Here is a 20258-nt window from a genome sequence, read left to right on the forward strand (position 1 = left end):
TCTTTCACCATCAGATAAAGATAATCCTAGGCCTAGATCTTCTTTCCTTAATCACTGAAGTATTTGTTAACATACTGTGATTTTCAGCTAATCCAGAGCATGCACTGTAGGACAGAACATAGTAACACTTTGGAAGAAAATGAAGGTGGTATCTTAGGTGATGTATGTTTGCAAATTCTCTTCAGAGTAACTACTGAGTTTCTAGTACATGAATACAAAGAGAAATACCTGACATATACTAAATTTATATTTTGATGAGTGAAAATCAGGATGTTATATATGCTTTAGAAAGCTCACAAATATATACTTCATCTATATAGCCAATGTATTAAAAGTAATTCAGTAATTAATGTATATTACACAGAGCCACTTGACTATATTAGAGCAAAAGGCCCCACAGTGTTTGATGTATGCCCACTGAGTTTTATTTGATAAAGAAAAACACCATGAGCCCTGGTTGGTGTAGCTCAGTGGATTGAGTTTAGGCTTGTGAACCAAAGCATCGCTGGTTTGATTCCCAGTCAGGGCACATGCCTGGGTTGCAGGCCATATCCCCAGTAGGGGGTGCACTAGAGGCAACCAGAAATTGATGTTTCACTCCCTCTTTATCCCTCCCTTCCCCATCTCTCTAAAATAAACAAACAAATAAATAAAACCTTAAAAAAGAAAAAATACCATAAAATTTTAGAAGAAATGACATTTCCACATGGTTTAAAGAATGTTGCTTCCTGTTTTCTTATAGATTTTGGGAAATTGCCAATTGAGATACTTCATTTCACTCTCTTAAAAGTGGATTTAGTATTATTAAAATGGATTCAGCATGTATGTTACACTTTAATCAAATTTATATCTTACAAATGTATTAGATAACCCTAGTAAGAGACTTACATAATCACCAGTAATGTCAAAAAAAAGGAAGAGCTCTAAAACTTTTAATTTCTCCCAGAAGAATCTACTATTTTATATCATCAGCTGTATATTAAGTTATGGAAAGAATACTTGAAGTGGTAGGATATCAATTTACAAGGACAGGATATTTTTTTTAAAGCAAAGAGTGTCAAATATTTCAGAAGTTCAGGGCCTACAAACGGCCATATGAGTTTACATGAGCCTTAGTCTTTCCTTCTAAATGAAATGAAGGCAACATTTTATAAAAAGTTTTATCCAACAATCTGGCTTTGAAATAAAGCACCATACCCAGCATATTCCTGTGAGGTTCAGTACTGCCTTAAGGACGTGATTCTAGGCACATGCCAGTTAGACGAGAGATTAGCCATCTGTGTTCATGGCTAGGCCTTCACAACAGTGCATACAGGACCTATGGCACAAAGTGACTAGTCCTTCCAGCAAGACCTTCCCATAGTGCCCTCTGAGACTGTTGATGTCAGTCATCACAAGAAGTCCAAGATTCTCAGACCACTGTCAGGATCTGGGTTCTTGTCCCATGGGATCTGAGTACACCCTTTAACCTGACCTCCCATTTCCCACCCTCCCCAACACAAGAAAACTTTCCACTGTGCCCTTGAAGAACTCATGGGATAGTATCAACAAATCCCCTATATTCTCAGCTTCTTTACTGAGCAATCCTTCCTCTTCAGTGCTTCTCAATCCTGGCTGCATTTCAGAATCACTTGGGGAGCTTCTTAAAGCTCCCAGTTCCCAGGCCTCATCCCACACCAATATCTCTGGGGGTGGGACCCAGACCTCAGTAGGCTTAAAGCCCCGAGATGGGTCCAGTGTGCACAAGGCTTAGTACCCATGGGCTAAGTGACACCCTGTGCTCAGTCTTCAGGGACTGCTCCCCAGACAGAACTCTCATCAGGAGGCCCTTCCTCTCCCACAGCTCTGGTACCAGCAGGAGGACTGCAGTGAGCAGGCCACTTGGTTTTTTCACTGCCACCTCCAAATATTAAGTATCTCTCCCCTAAAATCTCACAGCTTCCAAATTCTGGGAAGTTCTTGGAACACATGGAGACTTCTTTACATGCCTATTTCTTTGCATTTGTTTTTTCTCTACAGTAAAGCTCTGAATGTCTCAGTCACCTAAAAAGAAAAGTTCCCTTGTTTCTTTAAAACTCATTTCATTGGCCACCTCAGCCATTCCACAAAGTCCTCCTCTGTCTCTCTAAGCTTAAAAGTATTGATAAAATGCTTCTTCCACAGTGCTTTCATCTTATAGTGCTACTTTAGTACTCATCAGACTGCTGGTGAGGAACAGCTGCCATCATATTGTGAGATAATAGTGGTATAAATAGGAACATTCTGAGTACATTAGTCTACAGGGAGCCCCAATTCATCAGATATGGTACTAATATAAAATTAAAAAGATTATGCTTTGTATCAAAAATCTTTTCTAAAGATAATTACACTGAAGCTGCAGCTCTATCACAATTGCCATAAGAAATCTGCCATGATATCAACACCATTAAAGGGATTTACCTACTGAAGTACCAAACAGGCCCTTAGCAGAGAACCGACCTACATGACAAGCACCAACACTGTAGATGGCAGGCATTTCACTCAGTTCATACGCACACAGTGAGCCAATAAGTTCAACTAACTCTCATTTTAATACTGCTCCCTACAAAATAGTTAACCTTAATGACCTTTTATGCTATGAATCAGTCTTTTTTTGAATTATGCTATGAATCAGTCTTTTTTTGTTCAAGTGTGCCACCTCTTCTGAGCTAAGTCAAAATACCATGCCCTGCTCTCTAGCCTGTCCACAGGAAAATGTGGGACCCCAACCATGTGAGTCTTCATACAGTCACTGGGTCCTTCTTGATCTTACCTATGGTACGAAAAATAAAAAGATCTGGTTTTCTTAATGTATTCCTTCTCCTAACGCCAGGGCCCCATTTGTATAACTTAATCCAGATGCTCATATCACAGTGGTGCTTGGTATAAGTAGAGGCTAGATAAACGGTGTTTTATGCTGAAAACTTATACCTCATCTCTCTCACTTGATTACAGTAGAGATACACTTCTGGTGTATGTAGAAATGATCAAAATGTACCTTTGTGTGCATAGCTACAAACACACAAACTCTTTTCTCTTATATACTTTAAACCTGCAAAGTACATCGCTGATTGGCCACATAGTTTTAAAGTGTTCCTTTCTAGAGAATAAAATGTTTTCTTGTTTATTATAATCTAGTTTTCCCCATTTAGCAAGTTAAATAACATGAAAATTTTAAATCCAAGAATAATCCGAACACATTTTCTGTTAATCTCTTCTAAAAATTACTAATAAATATAATGATTTTAATTATACCTGGTAGAAACCAGGAAGCCTGGTTTCTAGGTACTACAGTTTAAGCCCCATAAAAGAAATCTCTGTAGTTAAGTACAGGGTAAGGCAAAAGGAGTTTACAGTTGTGAACACACAAAACAGAGTTTATTCATATATTACTATTTCTTAATTACTATATTATTTTCCATACAAACAACTGTAAACTACTTTTGCCCCACCCTGCAGTACCTGGTATATACAATTTTTCCCAAAGTCAGGCAGATTGTCCATATATACAAAGGAATATTTAAAAAATTAACCTTGCAGAAGAATTTAGAGCGTTTAGTGATAAAAATTATCTCATGAGAGAGAAAGCAAGAGGATGGTCACCTAAGTGAGGAGAAAAAGTTAAAGAGGTAACACCATCTATTTAGCAAAATTGCCATGCGGTACTGGAAATAGGAGACCTATGATTAAATTTAAGTTCTGCCAAAAAAAACAAAAGAATGAATGAATAAAAAAATGAGGAAGAAAACACAATAAACTGAAAACAACAATTTGAAATCCCAAGCTAATGTGCAGTAAACTTTCTTTTTTACTTTCAGCTCTTCTAGCAAAAAGTATTGGCATAAGATATAAAAATTTAACTTTAATCACATAATATAGAGATGAGGTGACAGATGAAAGAGGTTTGGAAATGTTCTTACCAATACCTTAAGACTGGGGTATAATAATGTTTCCTAACCACTAAGCCCTCCAGATATTAATAGGTATTTTATAAATAAAGAGATGAATGGTCACACAAGCTAGGAAATTGCCAGCTTTAACAAAATTGACCAGGTTTCTTTACTGTAGAACTTCAAAGCTTTTCATGGGCTCATATGCACTGGGAATCTCCCAGAACAGGAATCTCCCAGCAGCCTGCAAATGTGTCTTACCACAGAGCCCTAGTAATGTCTCCCCCAAAGACTGTTGTATCACAAGTACTTTGGGAAAGAGAATACTCAAGTGCCCCATACAGGTGGTTAGGTGAGTTTTTCCCGGGGCCAATATTCAGAATTGAATCCTGCACAAAGACTAAAGACAATTGTGTGTTTATTACACAGGGCCTCCTCTTTTGAATGTGCGTGCCCCATTTATAGTGAAGGAAAGGTGGAGAGTAAGGGGAGAGAAGTGGCATGGGGCTCTCTGCCTGCATATCTTCCACACCTGTTTCCGTAGTCTAAGGTCTCCTTAGTTAGGCAGCTGAGCTGAAGGCTTGGGTTGAGCGCTGGGCTCACTGTTTGCATGTGATGGGAAATCTGGGAGACAAAGAAGCAGTCTCATACATTAACAGTGACTTGAGAATTCTCAGTTCCCATCAGATCTTCCATCCTTAAACCCCAAAGCAGGCAGGAAGCCCACCTAAAGCAGCTCAGATGAGGACTGCTGATAGCAGCAGTGCATTTCACAACCAGGAAGTAACTATTGGCTCTTGCACAGCAGGAGAAAGATAAGGATGCTGGTCACAAAAGCCCTTTCAGGCGGGTCTTTCACTCATTCATCCAGGTGGCTCCCAGGCCCCAGTTTGAAAGCAGCAGCTGGCAGAATGCCCACTAATTTTGCTGTGACAAAGTCCAGGTTTATTGTTGGTGCAAATCCAGAGCCTCATCTCATCTAGGTGCTCCTTAAGGGGACATGGTGAAAGCCTCAATTGCCAGTGCAATGGATCACTGTCTTCCTGTACACAGAGATACTCTGACTCCACTGATGGACGGGGAGGGGAGAGACCTGTAAGAGATGGATACCCTCTATGGCCAAGTATAAACTAGTGCACATTTACTTGGTTGCTTATTGAGGAAACTTTCTCTTTTCCACATGAGTTTAGGGAGACTGGTTGGATAAGAAGAAATTGAACTACTTTCTGCTCTCTTGGAAACCTGACTAGCCAGTTCTGTGGCAATCCAACCTTGCAAAAGAATGACAGTGGTAAGACAACTTCTCTACTACCCAATAGTTAACAGAAATCAGCATGTCTCCTACCTGTGATGGACAAGGTCTCGGAGGGAGTGCAGGCGGTGGGGGTAACAATCCTGACTTAGTAGCTGAAAAGAAAAACGTATACTGTTAAGAACCACCAAAACAAAACACCCTTCTACTTAACTAGAAATAGCAATAGCATTCAATATGTTTAAGCTTTTAAAATCCATCTGGAGGCTTGCCCTAGCCACTATGGCTCAGTTGGTTGGTACGTTGTCCCACAGACCAAAGATCGTGGGTTCAATTCCCAGTCAGGGAACATACCAAGGTTGCAGGTTCAATCCCCAGTCCAGGCATGAATGAGAGGGCAGCTGGTGGATGTTTCTCTGTTCCTCTCTGTCTCTTTCTCCCTCCCTCTCAAAAAGCAATGAAAAAATGTCCTTGGGTGAGGATAAAAATTAAACAAAATACATCTGAAGGCTTAATATATTTTTAAAAAGAGTACATGCTTTTTCTAATCCTTTCCATTTTCATGCTACCCCAAATCCAAGTATTTATATAGGAAATATTTATATAGGCTGTTGTGATTAAGGTGTAAAATGGTAGAAAAGGACACCTCTGATCAAAACACTAGAATCCAACAGAGGACAAACAGTGGATCACTCATTATTCTGCTATTAATTTTTTAGTTTCAAATAATTTAGGTCCTTTTTTCTCCCTAGCTCTGGGCCATTACACTGGTCACTGGCTTAGCAAGTAAGTAGGCTGCAGAAACTGTGAGCCAAAATCCCAACGAAGCAGCAATACTACCCTGTGAGTGAATAGGTTAAGCAGCAGTAGGAGAGGCTGAAAGTGACAGATGAAAAATTATATTTATGGATTCCTCAAAGATCTCAATTTTCTTTTGTATCCCTAATCCTAATTATCATTGATAATTAAATGTGTTTCTAAAATAACCTCGCTGGCCCATATGAAGCGTCTTTTGAAAGAAACTTTCAGTCTAATTTTTTTTAATTTTGTGAGATATAAAGGAAATTTTAGTTAAGCCAAAACTGTGTGAATTGTAGCTTAATGAAAATAAATATCTGCTATTGAATTATAAAGCTCATAATCACAAAGAAATAAGTTTATTATCATATACCAGCAAGTTAAACCACATTTTTTACAAACTCCTTAGAAAAGCGCAGTGTGCTCAATATAACTATACATACTTTATTTGGATATTTGTAATGTGTGCTAATATTTAGACAATTTTCGGTACCTTACAGATAAATCATAGCACTGTGCCTTGAACAGAGAAGTTTTTGCAAATCACTTTTGATTTGACCTAGCTAGGTCAGACAAACTAGAAGATGGAGTTCAGGGCCTTCCACAAAGGTAACTCGGTAATTTCATAGAGGTTTTCATTCTGAGCCAGTGCACAAATATGGTACAACTGTGGACCCATCAATGGTTTGTCTCAATGTATCTTTCACTAAAATTTATGAAATACATCAGTTGGTCAAAACTCCAGAGGTGATGAGACCTTAAACAGCCTTCAATAACAAAGCACATAGCAACAGAGAATGACAAAAGCCTCAGGAATAGCCTCATCAGTACCCCTAGGCTTATGTCCTCAGGAACTGGGCCTTTAAATTACAAGTTACTTTAAAAACAAAATGAAAATACAAACAAAAAATCTATACCTGCGTATAAGGAAAAAAGCCTTGTACCAGAATAAAGTATTTGTTCAAATAATCCTTTATCAACAAAAGAGGACTAAGAAATAATGCCATTTAATGAAATTGACTTCTGCTTCCAGTCAAGATGAAGTAACAGAGACCAGATTTACTCTCCCATATGAAAGAGCCAAAAATTAACATATTTTTAAATAATAAACAACAGTTTAAGACACTAAACCGAAACATATAAAACAGTTTTCAAGACACTCAGAAATCAGGCAACAAAAGACAGTGATCTCTGTGAGAGAAGAAAACAATCATGTGACTTACTGACCCTGCTTACTGCCCTGAGAGTTACTAGAAACAGGATCCACATCCAGATTCATGTCTAATTGCATTTTTATCATTATAAATTTAAAAAACAAACACCCTGTTTTGGTAAAAGATGATGTGAGGGTCTGTTTTTAAATATACATGTGAATAAAATTTTATTATCTACAAATAGTCACAGTTTTGTTTCCTCTTTTAGCATCTTTATTTTTCGTTTTTTATTCTACTTACCTGGCTAGAACATCTACATAAAGTTGAATTACAATGGTAATAAGGCAGGGGTGTCAAACTCATTTTCACCAGGGGCCACATCAGCCTTGTGGTTGCCTTCAAAGGGCTGAATGTAATTTTAACTCCTTAACTGGTAAGGAGTAGTTACATTTTACACAGTCCTAAAATTATTTTGGCCCTTCGAAGGCAACCACAATACTGATGTGCACCCCCCACCCCGTGAAAATGAGTTTGACATCCCTGTGATAAGGGCATTCTTGTCTTCCTGATCTCAAAGGTAAGGCTTTCACTATTTCACTATTAAATGTGGTGTTTGCTTTTAGGTTTGTTGTAGATACCCTTTAATGGGCTATAAAAATTCCCGTCTATTTTTACTTTGAGATCTTTTTCATGATAACTTATTGAGTTTTAACCAAAGCTACATCTCCAACCACTGAGACGATAGTATAATTTTTTCCTTATAATTTGTTGACATGATAAATTATATTATGAATTTTTTAATACTAACCCACCCTTGAAGACCTAGGAAAATCCCAACTGATAGATTTAGCTGGCAACGATATTGTTCAGGATTTTTGTAACTATATTTGTAAGCTTGACAGGTGAGTTTCTTTTCTCATCTGGTCCTCTGTTATACTTGGATTCAGCTGGAAAATGTTCCCCAATCTGTACTCTGGAATAGGTTGTATAAGATTGGAAATTTTTGCCCTGACTGGTGTAGCTCAGTGGGTTGAGCACGGGCCTGCGAACCAGAGAATCGTGGTTCGATCCACAGTCAGGGCACGTGCCTGGGTTGCAGGCCAGTTCCCGGTAGGGGACCCACAAGAGGCAACCATACACTGATATTTTTCTCCCTTTCCCCTTCTCTTCCCCCTCTAAAGATAAATAAATAAAATCTTTAAAAAAAGGTTGGAAATTTTTGTTGTTGGATAGCAGCAGAAAAGCATTTGGGCCTGAAGTTTTCTTTGAAACAAAACTTATAATGATTTCATTTTGTTATAGTATTATTCAAACTTTCTAATTCTTAAATTAATTTTGATAAATAATTTTCTATGTATCCATTTTGCCTAAATTTTCACTTTTATTGCCATAAACTTGTTCATTAATGCCCTCTTATCATCTTAATTTCTGTATATGTAGCTTTATTTTCCTATTTCTAATTCTGTTTATGTCATCACTCTAGTTTTTCTTCATTAATTTTGCCAGACATTTGTCAGTTTTATTACTCTTTTCAAAAAGACAATTTCTAACTTTTTCTTTTATATTTTTTATTGTTGTTCAAGTACAGCTGTCTCCATTTTTCCCCACCACTCTCCCCTGCCCCACCCACCCCCACCTCCCACCCTCAATCCTATCTCCTTTTGTCTTTCTCCATTAGTCTTTTATATATGTTCCTTGATTTCCCTTCCCCGTCTTTCCCCCATTATCCCCTCCCCTACCCCTCTGGTTATTAGAAGACAAACAATCCAATTAAAAAATGGGCAATGGACTTGAATAGACACTTCTCCTAGCAGGAGATACAGACAGCACAGAGACATATGAAAGGATGCTCAGCATCACTAGCCAGCAGAGAGATGCAACTTAAAACCATAATAAGATACCACCTTACACAGGTCAAAATGGCCATCATAAACAAATCAAGAAACAACTAGTGCTGGTGAGGTTGTGGAGAAAAGGGAACCCTAGTGCACTGTTGGCGGTATTGCAGACTGGTGGTATTTACAACCACTGTAGAAAACAGTATGGAATTCCCTCAAAAAAACTAAAGATGGAACTGCCTTTCGATCCAGTGATCCCACTGTTGGGATTATGCTCTAAGAATTCTGAAAGACCAGTTCAAAAGAACCTATGTGCCTTGGTGTTCATAGCAGCACAATTTACAATAGCCAAGTGTTGGAAGCAACCTAAGTGCCCATCAGTAAATGAGTGGATCAAAAAACTATTGTACATTTAGACAATGGAATCCTACGCAGCAGAGAGAAAGAAGGAGCTCCTACCCTTTTTGACAGCATGGATGAAACCGGAGAGCATTATACTAAGTGAAATAAGCCAGGCAGTGAAAGACAAATACCATATGATTGGTCCTATAACTGGAACCTAATCAACAAAACTAAGAAGCAAGCAAAATATAACCAGACATTGAAGTAAAGAACTGACAACTTTCAATGTTTTTGTGCCTATGTATTGTATGCTTGGCTCTGTTTCATTAATGTGTGCTCATCTCCTTCCATTTACTTTCTTTGGGCTTATCTTAATGGTCTTTTCCTGGCTTACATTGGTTACTTGCCTCATTAATTTCCATCTTTTCTCCTTTTCTAATATAAGGGGTCATTTAGGGTTATAAATTTTCTTCCAGGTATCTCTTTAATAGCATCTCATAGGTTTTGATATGTGATGTGATTTAGTTTTAAAATTTTCTAATTTCCATTTCAATTTCTTTATGATGTTACCTTCTGTATGATGTTAATCCTTTAGAATTTCCTTTATTGAGAGTCTATTAGTAACAAGAGTAATCAGTTTATTTAGCTGGAAAGTTTTTATTTTGCCCTCATTCTTGAAAGATAATTTTACTGGGAAAAGAATTCTACATTGAAAGCTACCTTTTCCCAGCACACTGAAAGTAACATTTCACTGTCTTTCAGGCTCCATTACTGCTATCGAGAAGTCAGGTATCAATAGAATCACTGTTTTGGGGGCTGGTAGTCTGTCTTCTCTCTGGTTGCTTTTAAGATCTCTTTGTTTTTGATATTTTGCAATACCAAACTTACCCCATGTCTGCAGGTATAGTTCTTCATTCTCTTTTTCTTTCATAACCTGTGGGGCTTTATTGGAATTTTAGAACCACAAGGCATCCTTTTAACTTTAAGAAATTCTCAGTGATTCTTTAAATATTGTCTTCTCACCATTTTCTCTCACCTCTCCTTCTGGAGCTCTTTGTGTAACTGCACTGCATTCTGGATCGTTTTCTAAGATCTATTGTCCAATTAACCATTTCCCTCTTTAACTATACTTACTGTCCTATTATTCTTGTCTTTGAGCTTATTTCAATTACTAAATTTTTCATTTCTAGAGGTTCCATTTATCTTTTTTCAAAATGGCTTTTTATAATTTAATCTTTATTGTATTACCATTTAGTGGCTTTTTTCATTTTCACAATTTCTTTGCTATTTACTTTCTTCACATCCTTTTCTTCCAACATATTAAATGTATTTATATAACATTCTGTGTCTGATAATTTCGAAATCTGAGGGTTTTGGATGTCTTACTGTTTTGTTGCTTCTGATGGCTCTCTCTCATTGTGTTCCATTTCCTGGATTGTGTGGCAACCTGTGATTCTGAACACATTCCTTGGAACTTTATCTGTTGTAATATTCGGGACTTGGGTAGAAAATGGGTTTCCCCTCTATTACTTCTGCCAGAAATCTGAAGGCATTATCAAACTGGAACCACTTTAATCTAAAATATTGGCTTGATACTGTGTAGGATCCGTAGTTTCTGGTGTCCTGAGCTTTTGTTAAATGTCCTATAGGACATTCAGTATAGATGGTAGTTTGAATACCGGCAACGAATCTCACTCTTACCTCATTAATGCAACAGTGAAGAAATTATTTAAATTCTCTTGTTTAGACTTTTTAAATTTGGCACTGGAAAGATAGTTGAGTGACTGAATCAGCCGGAGAGAAAGCAGAGAGTAACCAATTTGTAACACAGAAGGCCACCAAATCTCAAAAACTGATGACATCAAACTCCTCTGGAAGTAGGGATAAAATGAAGGGAACAATTAAAAAGTAAATTTACTGATAGTGAATCATATTTTCTATCCTTTGAGAAAAAGGCATACCCTGACAAGTCCCTTCTAGATCTGGTTCCAGCTATGCCTCATGCTATTTTTGGCTTCAAGATCCCTGCTCCTGTGGTTCTCCTGCCTGTAGTAGTCATTTCCTACTTCACCTCAGTTCCTCAGAATATAGCAAATAACCAACAAATATCTGGACTAACATAAGAAAACACTATAGAATTATGTTCCATCTTCATATTTTTTAAAAAACTGATTAAAACAGTTTAGGAGCAGTTAGATACTAAGATTTTTCTCCCACATTCTGCACATTTTCAGCATTTTTTCCACTCCAGTAAAAAACAAGAGATATTTTTCTTCTCCAGGAAGAACAGCAGGCCCACATGAAGGCATAAGGGTTATACCAAAAACAAGAGGATTAGTAAACATATGTATTCTAGATGCTGAGACTCTTCCAGCCCTCTTCCTCTCTGCTTCCAGACTGTTACATCCACAGAGTAGAAGAATGTGTTCCAGGCTACTACACCAATCAAGAAGGAAGGTCTAGATACCAATATCAAGAGATCTCAAACGAGATGGCCAAGCAAGATCATACTACCCTGGAGCCCACAGTGTAATCCCATCCATTTATTTTTTTTATTTCAGTCAGCTTTTCAGCCCCCCCTTCTTAAATATAAGCATATGAGGAAGTATTCCCAGATACCTGCAGAAGACTTTCTAAACCTCAGATAGAGCAATAAAAATAGAAAAAATAACCTCAAAGAAACTTTAAATGCATATTATTAATACTGTCAGAATGATCATTCAGTTTATTCCAGAAATATTTAAAATTTTACTGTGTGCTAGACACTGTTTGAGGTGCTAGAAAAAATACCAATGGAAAAAATCTCTACCCTCATGAAATTTATATTCTACTGAGAAGATAGATAATAGGGTCAGAGTTAGGGATGAAATTTTAAATAGAGTCAGCAGGGAACACGTTGAGTGATAGATGTTACTTGCAAAGATGAAATAATGGGATACTACTGAAAAAAGAACATTCAAAAAATTAAAAAGAGCACTTCAAAATTACAAACATGATAGCAGAAAGGTAAAGCTTAAGCAAGTAGAGTAATATCCAAATAAAAATTCCACAAAGAGGTGACTTCCAGCCAAGATGGAGGTGTAGGTAGAAACACTGTACCTCCTCACACAACCAAAATTAAAGACAACAAAGATTTAGAAACAAAAACACAACCAGAACAAACAAAAAATTGAACTGTACAGAAGCCCAACAACCATTTAACCAGACTGGTAAGAGAGGTAGAGTCAGTGGTCTGTGGAGAGGAATCACAGCAGGAAAAGGCAGTGGCAGCCAGACCCGGGAGTGTAGGCAGTACGAGGCTGACCACAGTCACACATTCACACACAGATAAACTAGGCAAAAACGGGTAGCAAGACAGACCACACAACCCAGGAATCCAGCGACAAGAAATAAAGACGAAAAGCACTGACTGAAAAGGTGCCGGCTTGTGGGAAACAGCAGAAGGGACTGAAATCTGAGACAGTACAGAACAAGCACCATTGCTCCTTCTCTGACCCCGCCCTCACATACAGCATCACAACCCAGTAACATGTGTTGCTCCACCCTGGTGAACACCTAAGGCTCCCCCCCTCATATATAACTGGCATGAACAGACCAAAACATTATGGCTCAAGAAGAACAGCTCAAAGCCCCAGAGCCAATATTTCTAGGAGACAAAGGGATAGCCAACCCATCAGATGCACAGTTCAAAACACTGGTGATCAGGATACTCACAGAATTGGTTGATTTTGGTCGCAAATTAGATGAACAAATGAAGGCTACACTAAGTGAAATGAAGGAAAATGCATAGGGATCCAATAGTGATGGAAAGAAAACTGGGACTCAAATCAAGGGAGTGGACCAGAAGGAAGAAAGAAACAACCAAACAGAAAAGAATGAAGAAACAAGAGTTAAAAAAAAACTGAGAAGAGGCTAAGGAACCTCCAGGACATCTTTAAATGTTCCAACATCTGAATTATAGGGGTACCAGAAGGGGAAGAGGAACAGCAATAAGTGGAACACTTATTTGAACAAATAATAAAGGAGAACTTCCCCAATCTATCAAAGGAAATAGACGTCTAAGAAGTACAGGAAGCTCAGAGAGTCCCCAAGAAGGTGGACCCAAGGAGGAACACACCAAGGCACATCATGATTACATTAGCCAAGATTAAAATGAAGGAGAGAATTCTAGAAGCAGCAAGAGATAAGGGGACAGTCACTTACAAAGGAGTTCCCATCAGACTGTCAGCTGATTTCTCAAAAGAGACCTTATAGGCAAGAAGAGGCTGGAAAGAAGTATTCCAAGTCATGAAAGGCAAGGACCTATATCCAAGATGGCTCTATCCAGCAAAGCTTTCATTTAGAATGGAAGGGCAGGTAAGTACTTCTCAGTTCAAGGAGTTCATCATCACCAAACCATTATTATATGAAATGTTAAAGGGACTTATCTAAGGAAAAGAAGATTAAAAATATGAACAGTAAAAGGACAGCAAACTCAGTTATTAACAACCACACCTAAAACAAAAACAAACTAAGAGGACAGCTAGATCAGACGCAGAGCCACAAAAATGGAGATCACATGGAAGGTTAGCAACAGGGGAGTGGGAGGAGGAGAGAGGGGGAGAAGGTACAGAGAATAAGTAGCATAGATGGTGGGGAGAAAATAGGGGGAGGGCAAGAGTAGTGTGGAAAATGTAGAAGCTAAAGAACTTGTGACACATGGACATGAAATAAGGGGGGGAAGGTGGGTGGGGGGGTGTGCAGGGTAGAGGGGGATGAAGGTGGGGAGAAATGGGACAACTGTAATGACATAATCAATAAAATATATCTTTTAAAAAATTCCACAAAGAGAAATAGAATAGCAGGGAGAAATCAGTTAATGAGTTCAAGAAAATTTCCCAGCAATGAAGAATATGAGTTTCTAAGTAAGAATCCACTGAGTACCCAAGACAATGGAAAAAATAATAGATCTATGGCAAGACACATCAACATGAAATTTTAAAATACTAGAGTTAGAAGACCCCACAAATTTCTCAATATACTTCTCAATATACCACTGGAAGCTAGAATTCATTAGTGTAATCCCATAAAAACTCTAAAGAAAACTTTTTTCCACAATAATTGTATACCCAAAACAGCAGCCTACATGATGGTTCAATTAAAGATATTTCTTAGACATTCAGGGTCTCAAATTAAGCTCCATGCATCCTTTCCAAGAAAGCTACTCAAGGATGTTTTCTAACAAAACAAGAGAATAAAGCAAGAAAGAGCATGGCATAGATACAGGATAAATAAGATCCAACATGGGAGAAAGAGGGAAGAATCCTTAAATAACACTGTAGAGAAATGCCATGATAAAAACTACGTAACACACAAAGAAAAACAATCACTTTAGATTTCTTTGAAAAGATTAAACTAATAATACCTGATATGTCAGAATTTCATAAGAACTTTGAAAAATTGAGACAGTCTACAGTTGCTTCAGGAGCAAGTACATTGAAAAAAAAACAAGCTGATTACTCACTCAAAGGCAAACAAAAAACACTGTGCAAGAAGCAAAGTAAATAATTTACCATATGGCTTACATACCCGTAATATATAAACAATAATTATTAATCTAACAAAATTATAATATAACTATACTTGGAGGGTGGAAGAGGGAAAAGGTGCTTGGGGAGGGAAGACAACAGATGATGACTAACACTGAAATGTCAATAAGAGGTTCCACAAATACGTTATTTTGAAATATAAAGGAAATACCAAAATAACATAAAAGATCCTGTAGCAGAGTATATTCTTCCAAGTCTTTAGGTATATCAATGTCCTTGGGGGACTTTTCAGACTTCAGTTTGTCCCATCAGTTCAGCATGAAATTTTGGACCTTCCCCCAACCCTACCTATCAAGATACCAGCTTTGACTATTCACTTTTTCAGCTTCTACCCTCTCCTTCCAGAAGTCACATTCACTGACTCTCAGTCAAGAGAAGGGAAAACTAACAGTACCCACTCACTTCACTCCAGTCCAGATTTGGAGTAGCGGTAAGAAATCTTAAGATTCACCTACTCCCTCACGTGGCTTCTGAAGGGAGACAGACAAGTAGAAGGTGGACTCAAAGCCTCAGATTTTCCCTTTGTTGCCTATCTTTCCAAAGTAAAAATGACAGTAGCTCATGCATCTTTCCTTGTTTGGATGCTGCTAAAAAAATCTATTCCATGTGTTTATACTCTGTGTTCATTTCCTTTAATGGTAGGAGATATTAATCTAGCTTCAGTCTACCAATTTCATATCTAATTCATCTTTTTGTCTCCCATAGCACATAAACACACTGTCTTTTTTTTTTTTAATTTTATTTGGTTACTTTTCAAGTACATTTTTTTTTCTCTTCCCCCCCGCCCGGTCTCCCCCCTCCCTCCCATTCCCCCCCCCCAGTCCTCATCTCTGTAAACACACTGTCTTGTGTTTAGTAAGTATCCAAATAGTGTGTCAATAACGAATTGAATTCAGTAAAAAAAAAAAATCTCTTCTTATAATATTTTCAGTCCATTCAAGACCTTAAATTAGATTCAAATATTTTATCCAGCATGCTCTAATCAATGTTTTCTTAAAAGAGAAAAAAGAAAAGAAAAAGTACACCTTAATGCCAAGTGAAATTGAAAAACTACTTTAGCTAAATAATCTAGTGTACACACGCAAAAGATGGCAATGTACCTGTTTTCTCGTTAAGAGCACAGAAGGAAAGAAAAGAGGGGAGAAGAACACTTTTTCCACAGACATTAAAAGCCACCACACTCGTGAAGCAATTGCAGCTTCATTCATGACATCTTACAGTTAATAAGGTAAGACACCAGATATCAGCAAGGCTTTGACAAATCAAAAAATTTTTAAGTGTAGTCATGGAAAAAAGAATACATACCCAAATCCTGAAAGAAGAGTTTAAAAGTTCAGGAAAGAAACTGCCATTTAATCCTAAATTCCAAAAACAGTAATAATTTCCAGTGTTTATTAAACCTGTTGAAAGATGTGCATTTTCTGACACTGATTTGCTAAATCTCAGTTTCTTACTCTCTTCATCCAAAACTCTAACCCCTAAAGATATTTATCCTCTTACTTCATTATGCTTAGAAATTTCCATATAAAATATTATTCATAGATATTATGGTCTACTTACTAATTTCCTTCAGATTTTTACAAAGCCCCAAATCAATGACTAAATGAAAACATGTTCTAACTTACTGAGTGGAAATAAAGCAGCAGATGTGGCAATTGAAAGCTTCAAGGAACAGAAAGCCAATTCTTCAGGGGAGTGAAACTTGGAATAACTTCAACTGTGGAAAAAGGCCCCTACCCTCCCAAACTTGGAATATTTTATGAAGAAAATAAAAGCATTCAAATGCCAAAGGAAAAAAAAAACATTTAAAAGATGGAAAATGTTGAAAGAAGCCTGCCAGTGGGACCTACACTTTTAAGTATCAATCAAGTAGAGAGCCATATGCAAAGCTTCAAGGATTTCATCGGCAAGGACCATTCTTCTTTTTGGCAAGTTAATAAAAATGGCTATTTCTTTGTAACAGAAATCACTCTTTCTCTCCTTTTTAATCACAAAAGCATGTGAGAGCCTATGCTTATGATGGCTTCATCTGTCGTATACACGTATGTACATGATAAAATGTTTGCCAGGACTACCTTTCCAACAATATGTGTCTTGATCCCCTGGTGATGCCCTACTTACCCCCAAAATACAAGCTCATTCAATTCTCTATTAAACAGAACAAATTTTTCACCAGTTAAAAGAGATTAACTTACACATGCCTTGGAGAAATTCAAATACAAATGACTGAGACTGGAAAAGTACCAAGACAAAATTCAATAACTCAATTCTTTCACTTTACAGATGAGAAAATTAAGGCCCAGAAAAGTAAAATGACATTACCAAGGTCACAAGGCTATTATGATCAGGCAGCAATCGATATAACATTTTGAAACTACTGGACAGGTAGTAGTAAAGAGCAGAAAAAGGCACTGAGATGGAGGATAAGCAGCTGGACAGGAGTTATTCTATACCCAGGAAATAAGCATGTCAAAAGGCTGCAAAACATGAAAGTACTGCAACTTTAAGAAACTAAAATGCTCTGAATATGCTTTCCCCACAAACTCAGATAAATAAGATGCTAGACATTATCTAAAATGTGCCACTGTAACACATATCGAGACATTGGAATCCTGTAATCATGTCTTTATAAGACTACATATGACTCCTCTACTTTAAAAAACATTCCATGTAGTACTGTTATAAGAACATACATATCAACAGAACAGAATGGACTGCAGAAATAAACCTTTTATTCACAGTCAAGTGATTTTCAACAAAGGTGTCAAGGCAATTCAGTAGGGAAAGAAGACTATTTTTCCACAAGTAGTGCTGAGACAACTGGATATCCACATACAAAGAGGTGACCTCAGACCCTCACCACACACTATATATAAGAATTAAATCAGGGAGGTGGGGAGTACCTAGGGAGTGGGCTGGGATGGGAGTAAAAGACAGAAAACTGTACTTGAACAATTAAATTAAAAAAAGAATTAAATCAAAATGAATTAAAGACATGAATGTAGGAATAAAATTATAATACTTTTAGAATAGGAGAAAGTCTTCGAGACCTTCAGGTTAGGCAAAGATTTCTTGGACAAGATGCCAAAAGCATGATCCAAACAGGAAAAAATCCTGGTAAATTACACTTCATCAACATTCAAAATTTTGTGCTTCAAAAGATACCATTAAGAAAATAAAAAGACAAGTCACAAACTAGAAAAACATATTTCTAAATCATGTATGTGGTAAAGGACACTGGTTATAAGAATGCTCAAGGAACTTAGTGGGAACCTCAAAAGCATAAAAAGATCTAGCCAGAAACGAAGGATATACTAATTGAAGTAAAGAACAATTTATAGGGAAACAACAGTAGAATGGATGTAGTCAAAAACTGAATCAATAATTTGGAATGTAAGGAAGCAAAAAACAACCTATCAAAACAACAAGAAGAAAAAAGAATCCAAAAAAATGAGGACAGTGTCAGCAGCCTCTGGGACAACTTCAAGAGGTCCAACATTCACATCACAGAGGTTCCAGAAGGAGAAGAAAAAGCAAGATACTGGAAATCTATTTGAAAAAAATAATGAAACAAACCTTCCCTAATTTGGTGAAGGAAATAGACATGCAAGTCAAGGAAGCACATAGTCCCAAACAAGATGGATGCGAAGAGGCCCACTCCAAGACACATCAAAATTAAAATGCCAAAAGTTAAAGATAAAGAGAGAATCTCAAAAAAAAAAACTTTGCAGGACAGAAGGGATTGGCAAGAACTATTCAAAGTCATGAAAAGCAAGGACCTACAGACAACATTGCTCTACCCAGCAAAGCTACTGTTTATAATCAAAAGGCAGATAAAGATCTTCCCAGACAAGAAAAAAACTAAAGGAGTTCATCATCACCAAGCCATTATTATTTGAAATGTTAAAGGGACTTATTTAAGAAAAAGAAGATCAAAACTATGAAAAATAAAATGGCAATAAATACATATCAATAACCGATTCTAAAAAACAAGCTAAGCAAACAAAAACAGAGACAGAATTGTGGATCTATGGAGAATTTTTAAAAATATTTTATTTATTTATTTTTAGAGAGAGGGGAAGGGAAGGAGAAAGAGAGGGAGAAAAACATCAATGTGTGATTGGCTCTCACCCTCCCTATACTGGGGACCTGGCCCACAACCCAGCCAATGTGCCCTAACTGGGAATTGAACTGATGACACTTTGGTTCACAGGCCAGTGCTCAATTCACTGAGCTACACCACCCAGGGACAGAGCATTTTGATGGTTGCCAGATGGTAGGGTATGTGGGAGAATGGATGAAGAGGAGGGGATTAAGAAGTACAAATAGGTAGTTACAGAATAGCCATAAGGATAGAAAATACAGTATAGGAAATGGAGTAACCAAAGAACTTATACATGTGACCCATGGACAGGAAAAATGGTGTGGGAATTTCCTGAGGGAGTAGGGGGTGGTGGGTGGAGGTGGGCAAAGAGGAAAAAATTAGGACAACAGTAATAGCAAAATTAGTAAAATATAATTTTTTAAAAAGCCAAGGGTAGAAGAAAAGTATAATTAATCATATGGGAAGGAAAATACAGATGAAGGAAGATGGGCCACAGTTGATCATTGTTGAAACCAAGGGTTGGGTGTACTATTTCTTTTTTTTTTTTTTTTTTGCTTTTTATTTATTTTTTTAATTTTTATTCTGTTTTTTTATTTAACTATTTTTCAAGTACAGTTTTCTGTCTATTACTCCCATCCCAGCCCACCCCACTCCATGTCTGCACCTCCCTCCTATTTCCACCCCCCCTTAGTTGTTGTCCCTGTGTCCTTTATACTTGTTCCTCTAAATCCCTCCCCTATTTCCCCTGAAATTCCATGCCTTCTCCCCTCTGGTCACTGTCCCCCTGTTCTCTATTTCAGTGTCTTTGTTTTTATTTTGCTTGCTTTTTGTTTTGTTGTTTAGCTTCCTGTTAAAGGTGAGATCATATGGTATTTGTCTTTTAACACCTGGCTTATTTCACTCAGCATAATACTTTCCAGTTCCATCCATGTTGTTGCAAAGGGTAGTAGCTCCTTCTTTCTCTCTGCTGCATAGAATTCCATTGTGTATATGTACCACAATTTTTGGATCCATTCATTTACTGATGGGTACCTAGGTTGCTTCCAACTCTTGGCTATTGTAAATTGTGCTGCTATGAACACTGGGGTGCATAGGTTCTTTGGGATTGGTGTTTTAGGGTTCTTAGGATATAATCCTAGCAGTGGAATTGCTGGGTCAAAAGGCAGGCCCATTTTTAGTTTTCTGAGAAAATTCCATACTGTTTTCCATAATGGTTGTACCAGTCTGCACTCCCACCAACAGTGAGTTAGGGTCCCCTCTTCCCCACAACCTC

General features: G+C 37.5%; 1 protein-coding gene across 3 annotated transcripts in view; it reads right to left on the bottom strand.

Moving 5' to 3' along the window:
* REPS2 (RALBP1 associated Eps domain containing 2) overlaps positions 1-20258 on the bottom strand; it is a 219772-nt gene that overhangs the window by 61554 nt on the left and 137960 nt on the right. For all 3 annotated transcript variants that reach the window (XM_053655827.1, XM_053655826.1, XM_053655825.1), the window contains exon 14: positions 5254-5315. In XM_053655827.1, coding sequence (XP_053511802.1) covers positions 5254-5315 — 62 coding nt within the window. The remainder of the gene's footprint in view (positions 1-5253; positions 5316-20258) is intronic.

The sequence above is a fragment of the Artibeus jamaicensis genome, unplaced genomic scaffold (assembly GCF_021234435.1).
Source record: "Artibeus jamaicensis isolate MK-2021 breed Jamaican fruit bat unplaced genomic scaffold, CSHL_Jam_final scaffold_1283, whole genome shotgun sequence".
NCBI lineage: Eukaryota > Metazoa > Chordata > Mammalia > Chiroptera > Phyllostomidae > Artibeus > Artibeus jamaicensis.